This window comes from Panthera uncia, chromosome F2, assembly GCF_023721935.1.
Source record: "Panthera uncia isolate 11264 chromosome F2, Puncia_PCG_1.0, whole genome shotgun sequence".
NCBI classification, from domain to species: domain Eukaryota; kingdom Metazoa; phylum Chordata; class Mammalia; order Carnivora; family Felidae; genus Panthera; species Panthera uncia.
This window is the reverse complement of record NC_064812.1, coordinates 15,267,138-15,280,786: the sequence shown is the minus strand read 5'-3', so window position 1 is coordinate 15,280,786 and position 13,649 is coordinate 15,267,138. Positions and strand designations below refer to the sequence as shown.

Here is a 13,649-nt window from a genome sequence, read left to right as displayed (position 1 = left end):
TTTACGGGCTTGGGTCTTCAATTAGTTTCCTGCTGTAACAAATTACCACAAACGTAATGGCTTTAAAGGACACAAATGTATTCTCTTACAGCTCCAGAGAGGAGAAATCTGAAATGGGTGTCACTGGGCTAAAATCAAGGAGGCAGCAGGCCTATGCTCCTTCTGCAGGCTCCTTCTGGAGGCTCTGGGGAAATCCTGTTTCCTTATTTTTTCCAGCATCTAGAGGCCACCATATTCCATGGCTTGTAGCCCCTTCCATCTTTAAAGCCAGGAATGGTCTGTTGAGGCTTTTTCATGATACCACCTCTCTAGTTTTGACTCTTCTGCCTCCCTCTTCCCGATTTAAGGACCCTCGTGATTATACTGGACCTACTGGGGTAATCCCGGATAATCAAACCTGACAAAGGGGCCTATTCAGGTGGGCCGTTGACTTGTCCAAGTAGACACAAGAACGACTAACTTAAAAAGCCACTTGATTCTCATCCAAAGGCTAAACAATTTTTGCACCACGGGGCATATCTTAGCTCTGAAAGCCTTTAAGTGGAGCCATACAGATGGGCACAGCTTTCGCCCGTTACCTGAGTCTGCTGTGTGAAGCATCAGCCACCGGATGGCCACGTTACAGTCTCTCAGGCAGTTCAGGAGCCTTGGGATATTGTCCAGAACCATCTCTTCCCTTAAATACCCTTCTTTCAGAAATTGTTGCACTTGGCTGTGCACTCTTTCACTGACGGTAGCGTATCTGCTTGACTTTGAAAAAGAAAAAGCCTGAATTACATTTTCAAAAAGAGAAAATTACTTCCCTAGAAAATGAATCCCATACAGATGAGCCCATTGACAAGTAATAACATTTCTACAGGAGGTGAATAACATGTGGACCATAGTTGGTAAGACTCAGAGGCAAGTGGTTTGTTGGACATTTTTTTCTTAATGTTTATTTTTTAGGGGAGAGAGAGAGCATGAGGGGGGAGGGGCAGAGAGAGAGGGAGACACAGAATCCGAGGCAGACTCCAGGCTCTGAGCCATCAGCACAGAGCCCGACGCGGGGCTCGAACTCACAAACTGTGAGATCATGACCTGAGCCGAAGTCGGACACTTAACTGAGCCACCCAGACGCCCCGTTGGACACTTTTGAAAAGAGCATTGGACTCAGAACCAAGAGAATCCTACCTCCTACCTCTAGCTATGGTTAGATATTGGTTTGACTTTGGGGTTCACCTCTCCCTCCTGGTGTCTTCAAATGTCAACTAAAGAACTGTATCCAGTGGTTCCCAGGGCCCCTTCTGTTCTCAACTTGGATAGAAAAGAAACATAGGCTCAACTGTCTATTCTTCCCATGATTCTTGACAAAGGAGGCAGGGCAGAAATATCCAGGAGAAGAGGCTAGAGCACAACAAAAATATACCTCTGTGTATTTTTCAATCCAGTGAACTTTCAAACCAGCCTTTGGGGATTTGGGTCATTCTACTTTCTCTGAAGCAAGAGTTACATGTTAAACATCATTAACCTCATCAGGTTAGTTTAAAACTACCACAAGGTGTTTCATCAGACAATTCTGAAATCTTCTTAAAATGGCACCAGAGAGAAAAGGCAATTTTGGAAACTAATTATAGTAATGAAAAAATTAATGCTCTGATGCCAGTAAGCATCAGAAGCGTCACTTTCTCTAATATATTTCCAGGAGACATGAAGTTGAAATTATTTTATGCATTATTTATGGAATGTAATTTACTTGAATAAAACATGCTGAAGTTCTTGGACTCAATGTCGTTCTATCTGCCCCGGAAACTCAAGAACTCAGCCAGCCAGGCTGAGGAAGATAACTTAGAAATGTCAAGGATACTGCCCCAAAAAAGATTTTTATGGCTCTGTTTACTTAGGAATTTCCTCCTGCCTTGTGCTCTTATCAAAGAGATAGACTGTAAGCATTTAAACTTTAAGGAGAGGAAGGTCTTCAGTCTTCTTGCTGGTTTCATACATCAGAAATGATAAATTTAAATTACAGTGACGGGGCAGCTCTTTCTGCTTACAGGTCCTGTCCCCGTGCTTTAATAAAAACACCTTCTTGCACCAAAAAAATTAAAATAAATTAAATAAATTTAAAACATAAATAGAAATTACAGTGACAGGACATATTGCGTATGCTCAGTTACCATCCTGAACATGCATCCTACCAATGAAAACATTAAAATTCCAGCTACCCGTGAAAGCCATTCCATCCACATCGACAAGAATAAACAAAGTCAGCTGGGGCCATGTGACATACCGACTTGTCTTAGGACGCTGAGTCTTAAGACCCAAGCCTCCCATTTACATATACGACATAAGTTACCAAATCTATCATTACCTATCTTATTAGGATGCGCAAAATTCACCTTTCATTCGTCACTGCACTAAAATGTCTATGTGGACATTTTCCAAATTCCTTGGAAACTCTACTCATTTCCCACGCCGTAAAGCAGGCTTGTAGCTGTGACAGAATCCTTCTCCATTGGCCAGCACCTACCTGTTCTCTGACGTTCGAAAGGTCCAGAGTATTGTTTAAAGCAGTTTTTGCAGCTTTGTAAGGATCCCAAGCATCTGCTAGATTAACTGTGATCCCCATGTAAATACTAATTACCTGAAAGAGGACACATTCATCCAGTGTGTTAAATACCTACTCATCTGGAGGCAGAATTACAGAAGACACTGCCCACTCCCTCTGGTTCAAATTCCACTGCAACGAAAAACCCCGATTTGCCAAAGATATAGGTAAGCATTCTTTCTTAGGAGCACTTTGGAACAAGGGCTACAAAAGCCATTTATGGGAAAATGACTAAATCAGGGTTGACAGAAAAGCAGACTGACTGAACAGTGGCGTTCTCAAACATTTTCACCTCAGCTTTTACGCAACTCAAAGTTACTGAAAACTCCCAAGGACTTTTTGTGTTTTTTTCAAATGGGGTTCTATCTATTGATACTTATCCTATTACACATCACAATCGAGACATTTCAAAAAATACTTATTCTCTTCATGTAACAGTACACCCATTACATGCTAAAACAGAAAACAGAAAACTGTTTTGAATTTAAAAATTAAATTTTTTAAAAATTAAATTTTTAATTAAAAAAAAAAAAATCAGACTAAAGGCTTTCCCAAAAAGTTTTGTGAGACGCGTGGCATCGCCTTTCGGTTTCTTCGAGTCTCTGCAGCGTCTGGCCTGACCCAAGACAGCTGGGCTTGGATCTGGATTCCGCAGTGGGTCTCCCGCGCCACCTGCCTCGGGGCCCCTGGGAATGCCGTGTGGGCTTGGCAAAGGGGGACAGGGCAAGGCACAGAGCACTTCACTCTGTTTCTACCTCACGGACCCCTTGAATGAGCCTTGGGGGCCCCTAGGGCTCCCCAGTTCACTTGAGAATCCTTCAAGTAAAGGAAACAAAGCGTTCCTTTTGGGGTTCCTCACCCACCCACTTGAGTCTGTATAAAATTGCGATTATTTGTCCCTTGAAGCTTTGCTCAGGGTTGCCTGTGAAATCCTGCGGTCCCGGGGGTGCTCTTTTTGGTGGGAGTGGCTGAGCAGGGAGGCGGATCCCCAGCTCCATTTCTTCAACAGTCACTGGGCTTGTCATGCTTCCCTTTTCTTCTCGAATCAGATCTAGTCGTTGTATTTTTGAGAGAATTTTCTATTTTTCAGAGTCTTCCAATATATCGGCATAAAGTTGTTCATAGGTCTTCTGATAACTTCAAAACTTCTTTATTGTATCTCGGGTCTGCTTTTTCAATCTTCACATATTTAAACTTGCCTTCTCTCTCCCTCTCTCTGATCAGCGTTGCAAAATATCTTTTTATTACTCTTCAAAAAACCAGCCTTTGTGGTATTGATCTTTCAGTTTTTTGTTAAACGTTTATTTTTGAGAGAGAGAGAGAGAGAGAGAGACAGACTGCAAGTGGGAGAAGGGGCAGAAAGAGAGGGAGACGCAGAATCTGAAGCGGGCTCCAGGTTCTGAGCTGTCAGCACTGAGCCTGATGCGGGGCTCAAACCCACAAACCACGAGATCATGACCTGAGCTCAAGTCGTACGCTTAACAGACTGAGCCACCCAGGCGCGCCAACATTTACCTCTAAGAACAGTTTTTAGTCATTCTCGTAAGCTTCGCTTTGTAGTGTTTTGATATTTCTTCATTTATATTGTGATTTCCTCCTGAACACAAAAGTTAGTTTTTTCTAAACATTTAAAAATATCTTTTAAGTGTTGATTTCTAATTTAATTGAGTTACAGTAAGAGAATACAGTCTGTAGACTAACATCGTTTTTTAAAGCTTTCTTAACTTTGTGATCTAATGTTACCCAACTTGTATATGTATCCTTTCAAATACACACGGAACATCTATCGTGTATTTTTGGGAGAGCAGGATTATGTACAGAAAGAGGTATATTAAAATTTCCCATCATGATTATGGTTTTCTCAACTTTTATAGGTTATTTTGAGTTTTTGCTTTATGTATTTTGAGTATGTCACTGGGTATGAATTTACCTTGCATTATTCTTTCCTAAAATTTTTTTTAAGTTTATGTATTAATTTTGAGAGAGAGAGAGACAGCATGGGAAGCAGAGGAGTAGAGAGAGAAGGGGAGAGAGAGAGAATCCCAAGCAGGCTCTGTACTACCAGCACAGAGCCTGATGTGGGGCTTGAACTCACAAAACCGTGAGATCATGACCTGAGCCAAAACTGAAGACTCAGACGCTTAACCAAGTGAGCCACCCAAGCACCCTGGATTATTCTTTTTAATATCATACGTGATCCCTCTTTATCCCTACGCAGGTTTTTCTTTAAAGGTCTCTATGGTGTGATGTAAGTATTTTCTTACTGGATTTTTACTGGGTGGCATTTGCCTGGCATCTCACTCGCTTTTTAAATTCTTTCATTTTTAGCATGTCATGGGTGTTTTTCAGGAGGGTCTCTTGTAAGCTTCACATAAGTGGGTTTTGACCTTCCTTAACACTAAACGTGTTACTGTTTCTCATTGTAGCACTATGGTCGAAACTCTTTATTATGCTTAGCAAATGAAACCAGATTATCAGAGTTTTCCTTCTGGTTGCTCAGCTCCTAGCTTATAAGCATGATGCGTTCGTGGGTAGGAAGCATCACGTCTCACTGCAGGCTCCCTAATCACAGACAGTCTGTGATTCAATGACTGATAAGAAGTGAAACAGAATCTATTCCCTGAGACCAGGATCCAATTCACTGTACTTTATCAAAACCTCTACGTACAAGGAGAACATCTCATCTACACTGAGTACGTTAAGTCAGCCTTATGTTTTTAAGATTTGAGTTTTGGGGCACCTGGGTGGCTCGGTAGGTTAAGCGTCTCACTTCAGCTCAGGTCATGATCTGGCGGTTCGTGAGCTCGAGCCCCGCATCGGGCTCTGTGCTGACAGCTCGGAGCCTGGACCCTGTTTCTGATTCTGTGTCTCCCTCTCTTTCTGACCCTCCCCTGCTCACACTCTATGTCTCTCTCTCAAAAATACATGAACATTAAAAAACATTTTTTTAAAAAGAATTGAGTTTTGAGTGACACAATGTTAAAAAGTCACAAGCACATCTCTGCAATATAAACTTTAACAGCCCCATCAACATTAGCTTACAGATAGATAAAACTTATTATTAAAGTAACACTCTTCTTCGGTAACAGATTAATTTTGCAAGCTTAGATTCATAAAATAGAAAGGAAGAAAGTATGTTTCACTGCATGTGAAACAGTTACAATTCAGCAGCTAAAGCGAGAACATTTCAATATAGGGTTTTACCTTGAGAGTATCCATTTAAGAGAGAAAAAACAAACCCATGGGCTCTTCACCAAGTTTTACTGACTTATTCCCTCATGTCATGATTCAGAAGATTCTCCACGCACTTGGAGGAGTTTCACCAATGTGACTTAATGTCTCGTTTACAACATTATGATCTCTGGGCTAAAGGCCAAAAGAACGCAGAGTTGGTTCCCTAACAGGATTATTCCAGAGGACAAAGAGACTAATGGTGATACTTGCCCAGTTGTCTGGAAAGTACTTGTCCACAATCTCTCTCATTTTCGCTTGATGGGTGTGAAGAATGGCAGGTTCAAAGTAGAGGGTCACGTACAGCATGGCGGCCTGAGTGGCCAGGGCCGTGCTGCGGTGTTCTGGCAAAGGATATGCGGAGACCTGCAACACAGAGACAACACCCTGAAGAGGCAGCTGTTGGTGACTTGTGAACCGATACACGTGCCCAGTAAATGATGTGGTTCCAGGACGTCCCAGTCCCTCAAGAGTCCATCCCCTCTGGGAATTGGACCCCGCGTGCGATCCTCAGACTGTGGCCTTGTTAGAGGACAATACAACCAGGGCCATTCTTGCTAACCACACAGCATTCTCTTCCCTCCAGCCCCTGACTCAACTGCAACTTGAAGTCTTTGCCTCAAGGAGGAGAAAAATGTTTTACCCCCATGTCTCCTGCTAGTTGTCCATTTCTGGGTCTCTCTTAAAAAAAATTTTTTTTTAACGTTTATTTATTTTTGAGACACAGAGAGACAGAGCACAAGCTGGGGAGGGGCAGAGGCAGAGGGAGACCCAGAATCCAAAGCAGGCTCCAGGCTCTGAGCTGTCAGCACAGGACCCGACACGGGGCTTGAACCCACGAACCACGCGATCATGACCTGAGCCGAAGTCGGACGCTCAACTGACTGAGCCACCCAGGCGCCCCTCTGGGTCTTTCTATCACAGTCTTTCAGAACTGACAGACCCCACACCCTGTCCCCATTTTCTCACTTCCTGTTCATTCTACAGCTCCCTGAAACGTGCCCTGCACCATCACCTATGATCTCTCCAAGTCACTCGTCACCTCACAATCACGCTGGTCCAACAGCCTCTGTTTCACACTCTCACTTCAGTTCTCTCAAGGTTCACAGATGCCACCCCTGTTGCCCTGCTTTGCTGGGTGTTCCACTGCCTGCCTTTCAGGTGCTGGTGCATCCCAGGGCTCTGTCACCACATGGGTCGGTGACCTGGCTGCACACAGTACGCGTCACCTCGAGGACCACAAACACAAAGGGAGGAAATTGCTACGAGGGTGGACACAGCGACATGGCAGGGAACCCACAGGCAGGAGTGTGGCCGGGCTACAGGAAGGGTCTGGAGCTGTGGGCCACAAAGCCTTCACCGTTTCCACCCCTTGATGTGTTTGCCCCTTCTCTCTTGCTCCTCTCATCTTACACGTGGGAGAATTGGGCTGCCCCCAAATTCCAAATTTTGTGTGTGATGAGTAAACCCACGTGCAGATGATGTTTCTGGAGCCCCATTCCAAATCACCTAACAGGGAATCCGATCTGTCCTGGGTCAAGTGACTGCCCCTGTCCAACCCACCATGACCAGGGACGGGGCAGGTGCCAGGCAGCGAGTGGGGTGGGTACACAGCACACCACAGCCAAGGCCCTGTGTTAGTACAGTCACGGGGCAAGAGAAAACTGAAACTCACTGCCTCGAGACACAGACACACAGACAAGATGGACCCCATACTTGGCAGAAGGGGTAAAGACAGGCAGTGAGGAGTAGCATGGCCCCTGAAGTCATATAGACCCAAGTTCAAATTCGGGCTCTGATACTTAGTTACATGACCTTGTGAAAAATTATGAAGCTCCCTAAGCCTTATTTTTCTCAACAGCAACATGAGGATAACGTTGTCCACTCTGCAGGACTGTTCTGAGGAGAGAGAGAACAGTTCATGAAGAAAATCAACTATGATTCTGGTTGGTACCGAATTCTCAATAAATGGCAACAAATTATGAAGACCGAGTATCTGCAGGTGGCTTATTTTGAGCTGTTTTTAAAACACACACACAAACCTCTTTTATTGATACTTATAATATTCCTAAAGAAAACTAACTGGGTACTTGCAGAACTGGGTAGGGCAGCTGTGCTCTGTGATAAATGATAGCCGGCTGTTATGGGCCAATTCTTTGGTAAGAAAAATACCCAATACATAAAATTATGCATCTTTTTTTTGTTTTGTTTTAAGATTTTATTTTGAGGTAATCTCCACATGCAATGTGGGGGCTTGAACTCACAACCCTGAGGTCAAGCATCACATGCTCTATTGACTGAGCCAGTCAGGTGCCCCTAAAATTAAGTTTTCTTCAGGAAATTGAAGTCACATGGTACTTTTCCTTGGTGCCCTCTTACATGAGCGATACACATACTGGAGAGGAAAGGGAGGTAACTTCTAAATGTTACAGGGTCTTCACGGCCCTGCTCAAGCTGCCTTCTCGCTAGAGTGTCCTTACGTCCCCTTCGCCACCTGCTGCAATCTGTTGCCCCTGTTGTACGCTCCGTGGCACCCTGTGTTTCCCCTAAGCTATCACTCACCTTGCTTTACAGTAATTCCTTTAGTTGTCTGTCTTCTTTCCTCAGCTACAAGCTCATTATGGGCTGGGACCATGACCTGTCTTTGTCGGTGATGGCCTCCCAGCACCTAGCTTGTGGACAGGCATGTAACACACGCTCAGTAACTCTATGTTGAATGAATGGCTGAGAGAATGATCTTTTTTCCAAATAGAGTTCAAATCCCATCCTCTCCCTGAAATCTCAAATTCTTCCCAAATTATTATCCCTTTTTCCTCTACCCAACTATAGTAGACCTCAAAAAGTTTGGACTTTTTTGGGTGCTTTTGTTCTTCTGAGGAATAAGGAAGGGAAGGAGTAATTGAGGAGGAAAGTGAAATCAATCTTTCAAACGATGAAGATGTTGGTAGATTTGATGCCCACCTGGTTGTAAATATCATCAGATCTCAGTCGACCAATGACCATACTGATGAAGGCTTCATTGATAGGCACTCTCCGGAAATAACTCTCAGGATAGTTGGGTGGTCTTTTGGCTCCTGGTTGGCTGGAATAACCTGTACTTCGTAGCAGCTTACAAATATCATCCATGTTTGAATCAGCAGATCGAGCAGCGCTGAACCACGTTCACAATGGGAAACATAGGGCCAAACAAACCACACAAACCACAGCTTAGAAACTCAAAAGTCCAAAAGAGCAGAATTTCATCATAACTTGACTTTATGTAGTTTTACATAAGACTCCTGGTCAATCTATGTCCCCGGAGAGTCACAATTGTATTTTCAAAAAGCCTATTATAGCAAACTTACCAGACGGATTCTTACATGTATGTATAGTTAGTTCTAAGTTGAGGTCCACAATCCCTTGTCTAAAATCTTTAGGGCTGGATTTGTTTCAGAATACTGCGTTTTTCAAATGTAAGAAATTAACATGGCGTGTAGATCGTATACAACACTTTAGTAGGGTCTCAATTAGCATTACATGCTCAGCACACGTTAATATTTCTGCAGCAAAATTTATGAATTGTCATGCAAATGAGATAAATAAGGACCATCTATAGCCTCCGATCTGGTCTGATCAGGTTTTGACTCCACATGGCTTCAGGTGAGATCAGAGTTTGCTGCCAGAGGAGTTACTATGTGCACGCGTGTGTGTGTACACATGCATATATTTTCTTTGAGAGCTCTTTGGATTTCAGAGTTGCAGATAAAGAATGTGATCCAGTACCAACATTTCATAAGTTAAAAAATAATTAAAAAAATTTTTGTAATTTTTTTTTATTTTTGAGAGAGAGAGAGAGAGAGAGAGAGAGAGAAAGGGAAACACAGAATCTGAAGCAGGCTCCAGGCTTTGAGCTGTCAGCACAGAGTCCAACATGGGGCTCAAACCCATGAACCGTGAGATCATGACCTGGGCCGAAGTCAGATGCTTAACCGAATGAAAGCGCCCCGGTTAAAAAATAATTTTAAAAGATTATGTCAACATAAAGTGGGATATATAATCATTGTTTGTTTTTTTTCCTTGGCAAGGTGTACCTTCTACAGAGATTGAATCAAAACATTTGTGATTTTCAGGGTGGTGTGGAGTGGTAATCCCTCAGACTCAAAGAATCTTAGACTTGAGGATGACCTCCTATTTGATACAAGAATCTCCTTTCCCACAACTCTGACTTGGCGATTGTTCAGGACTTCAGTAATGGGTCCTCACATTCTAATGAATTCACTGTTGTACCCAAAAGGACAAAGCAGAATTGTCAAAGCTGGCCTTGATGAGCAAACCCTTTTTTCTCCTTCTTTATGTCATTTATTATTTTTGGTTTTCCAGGTACTTTTGGAAATATACACAAGGGCATTCAAGGTTCATTTTTAAAGGGCGCCTGGGTGGCTCAGTCACTTAAGAGTGCAACTTCGGCTCAGATCATGATCTCACGGTTCACGGGTTTGAGCCCTGCGTCAGGCTCTCTGCTGACAGCTTAGAGCCTGGAGCCTGTCCCAGATTCTGTGTCTCCCTCTCTCTTTCTGCCCCTCCCCTGCTCATGCTGTCTCTCTCTCAAAAATAGTAAGCATTAAAAAAAATTTCAAGTCCATTTTTAAAAACATGGATGATAAAACACCTCATGGTCAAACTGATGTGAATGAATTATGTCTGCTGTGGACACTCTCCTCACATACTGATGAAGCTGAAGTACATGGGCTAGTTGAGCAGCCTGCGATGAAGGGGCAGCAGTAGCAGGTGTCGCTGAAAAGATGATGTCCCCAACAATCCCTTTCTGCTGAGGATCTGCCCCTTTGTCCTATTTATTTTGTCCCAATTTGTAAGTTTAAGAATGTGAATTCTAGGGGCGCCTGGGTGGCTCAGTCGGTAAAGTGTCCGACTCTTGGTTTTGGCTCAGGACATGAGCTCATGGTTCATGAGTTTGAGACCCATATCAAGCTCTGCATTGACACTGTGGAGCCTGCTTGAGATTCTCTCTCTGCCCCTCCCCTGAGCGTGCTCTCTTTCAAAAATAAATAAATAAATGTCTAAAAAAAGAATGTTAATTCCAGTCTGCACATCTTCAGCTCACAGTGCTAACTGATTCCTGCCTATCATTTGTTTCTTCCAAAATCTTGACTTTTTCTCTTATTTTTTTTAAAGTTTATATATTTATTTTGAGAGACAGAGAGAGCATGCACGTGTTGAAGAGGCAGAGAGAGAGAGAGAGAGAGAGAGAGAATCTGAAGCAGGCTCTGCCTGATGTTGGGCTCGAACTCACAGACCATGAGATCATGACCTGAGCTGAAATCTCTGAGTTAGTCGCTTAACTGACTAAGCCACCCAGGCACCCCTTGACTTTTTCTAATATTGACCTTACATCCAGGTTTTGACTCATTAACTCAGCACGTTGAAATCTGTGTGGTAGATACTGGAATTATAGAACTTTACAGTGGCTTCTGATTTAAAGACCCTACCCCTTAAAGTCATAGTTCTGGACAGACGTACGAAACACGTGATTGTGATATGTGCTGTTGTTTTGTTTCCACATATATTCAGGTGAGAATTCACTTCCCACCTAACTCTGAGAAATGGCTTTCCAAAGTCATCAAACCAAAAATGACAACAGAAAATTTATTCACGTCCCTACATCTGCCAAGGTGTAATATTTAAAGACTTAAAAAAAAAAAAAAAAGAACATTCATTAGACTTCCAACATTTCCAAATTTACCTTTAAGATAAAGAAAATTCAGATTCCTTTAAAAAAAAAAACCCAAAAAAACTGAGGTACTATTGTGGACATGATGATCTATGTGTCTCTAATAATCTAAAACACATAGGCTCCTTTATGTGTAATATATAGATTACATGACATATAATCTATTATTATATAATTATAATATTATAATATTATAAATAATAAAATTATAATTATTAATTATAATATATATTATATAAATATACTTCTATATTATTAATAATATATTATTATGGTAATGATACAAATATAGAGTAATTGTTACATTTCTCCATTACGTTCAGAAGAAATAAGAACCTCACGCCTTTCATTCTAGATCGTACCGCTGCCATTCACGACGAGTAGTACAGAAACTACGGCGTTTTACCAACAGCGGTGCTTTTGGGGGGTGCGGTCCCAGCCCTGGGATGGATACCTGTATCGATAGTAGGAGACCAGCATTCTCTCTCGGACCTCTCCTTCGATCTTTTGGTCGATAACCAGCAGCATGACTCCATACAAGTACAGTGCTTCACACTATGGAGAGAGAAAGACAATGGCCCAACTCACAGGAGTCTACGTTCTTATGGAATGAAGTTGACGAGGGTTAAAAAGAATCACTTCGTTCCTACTCCTCCCAAAGGCTTCATATTACAAGGAGACTGCAGATTTTCCCAAAGGCTCTCACCTTCTGTACAGGATGGGCTTTGGAAAATTTATGGGAAACAAATTTTAATTTGCAGTGATTACCTTTCAATTGGCCTATTTTTGGTATTTCGCTTGGGGCCCCAAATGGAGTCCCAACATTATGAATACTTCTAAACCCTTTACCTGGTTAACGAACTTTTCTTAAGTGACTATCACGTACTAGTTTCCAAGGCTGGAGGTCTGGGATGCAGAAGATAAAGAAGATAGGACTGCGCTGAGGAAGTTCACCACCACCCCATGATTTCCACTCACTTGTAATTCTGTTCAGAGTCTACTATGTTCTAAATTCAGATATTGTTGATTGGAAGAGAACTGTCAGTTTATTTGCTTCCCTTTAAAGAAGGGTACTTTGTATGTCTTTGGGACGTATGGGAAAAAAGTTGACATTCTTGACTTTCTATTTTAAGTGGCTACTATTACTTACTAGAAGCTGTTTTCCATCTTCATTGAGGAGCACAGTTTCTAAGGTTTGCTGAATATACACACCTTCATTGAGATCATCTAGATATCTAGAAATGAAACCCCAGGGCAAGTTATTCATTCTAATGAAAACATGACCACTTTTGAAGAAGGAATATAAAGATTTTTAAAAGATAAGACAAGACACCAGACATTCTGGCCTTCACACGTTTGTGGCCCTTCATGCTCTTTACGAAGGGACTCGTGAAATGGAACTCCCAGTGGTTAGGGCCACAGGTTTGCTAACACTGGCTACTCTAAGCGGAAAGAACCGTCTCTAGTCCCGATTTATGAATCATAAGTATCTTAGAAGTAACGTTATAAAGACATGGAATAGTTTAAAAACTGCTGAGTAATGAATTCTTAAGGGCTGAAAGGAAGAAAACACTGTGCAGTTAGGGATGAGAAGGCAGGCTACGGTTACTAATGCTACAAAAATAAGCTTTTTCTCCAACTTCTCCTAAAGAAGATGCTAAAATATGATCATAAACTACAGGATGGAAAGCCAGATGGCTTAATACAGAGAACAAACTGACGGCTGCCAGAGGGAGTGGGATGGGGTGGGGGCCGGGTGGGCAAAATGGGGGAAGGGGCGAGGGAGGTACAGGCTTCCAGTTATGGAGTCCCAGGGGTGAAGGGGGTGCTGCACGGCGACAGACGGTAGCTACTTGTGGGCACAGCAGAACTTACAGAGCTACCAGATCACTCTGCTGCACACCTGAAAGGAATGTAAACATTATGCGTGGACTACGCCTCAATGAGAAAAAAAAAGAAAAGAAAGAAAGCCATGACTCAGTACAAGCCGAGGTTATCGTACCGCTTCACAAGAGCAGGAAAGCATAACAACACTCTAAAATACTAAAGGTTGACAAGTGCCACTGGAAGGAAAAGACAATTACGCACAGTAGGAGAGGAACTCAG

The 13,649-nt window shown here is 42.6% G+C and overlaps 1 protein-coding gene across 3 annotated transcripts in view; it reads right to left on the bottom strand.

The window, feature by feature from the left end:
• WASHC5 (WASH complex subunit 5) overlaps positions 1-13,649 on the bottom strand; it is a 63,375-nt gene that overhangs the window by 42,900 nt on the left and 6,826 nt on the right. For all 3 annotated transcript variants that reach the window (XM_049633487.1, XM_049633488.1, XM_049633489.1), the window contains exons 4-9: positions 12,694-12,778; positions 11,998-12,098; positions 8,777-8,966; positions 6,029-6,181; positions 2,507-2,620; positions 579-750 (exon numbers count right to left, since the gene is read on the bottom strand). In XM_049633487.1, the coding sequence (XP_049489444.1) occupies positions 579-750; positions 2,507-2,620; positions 6,029-6,181; positions 8,777-8,966; positions 11,998-12,098; positions 12,694-12,778 (815 nt within the window). The remainder of the gene's footprint in view (positions 1-578; positions 751-2,506; positions 2,621-6,028; positions 6,182-8,776; positions 8,967-11,997; positions 12,099-12,693; positions 12,779-13,649) is intronic.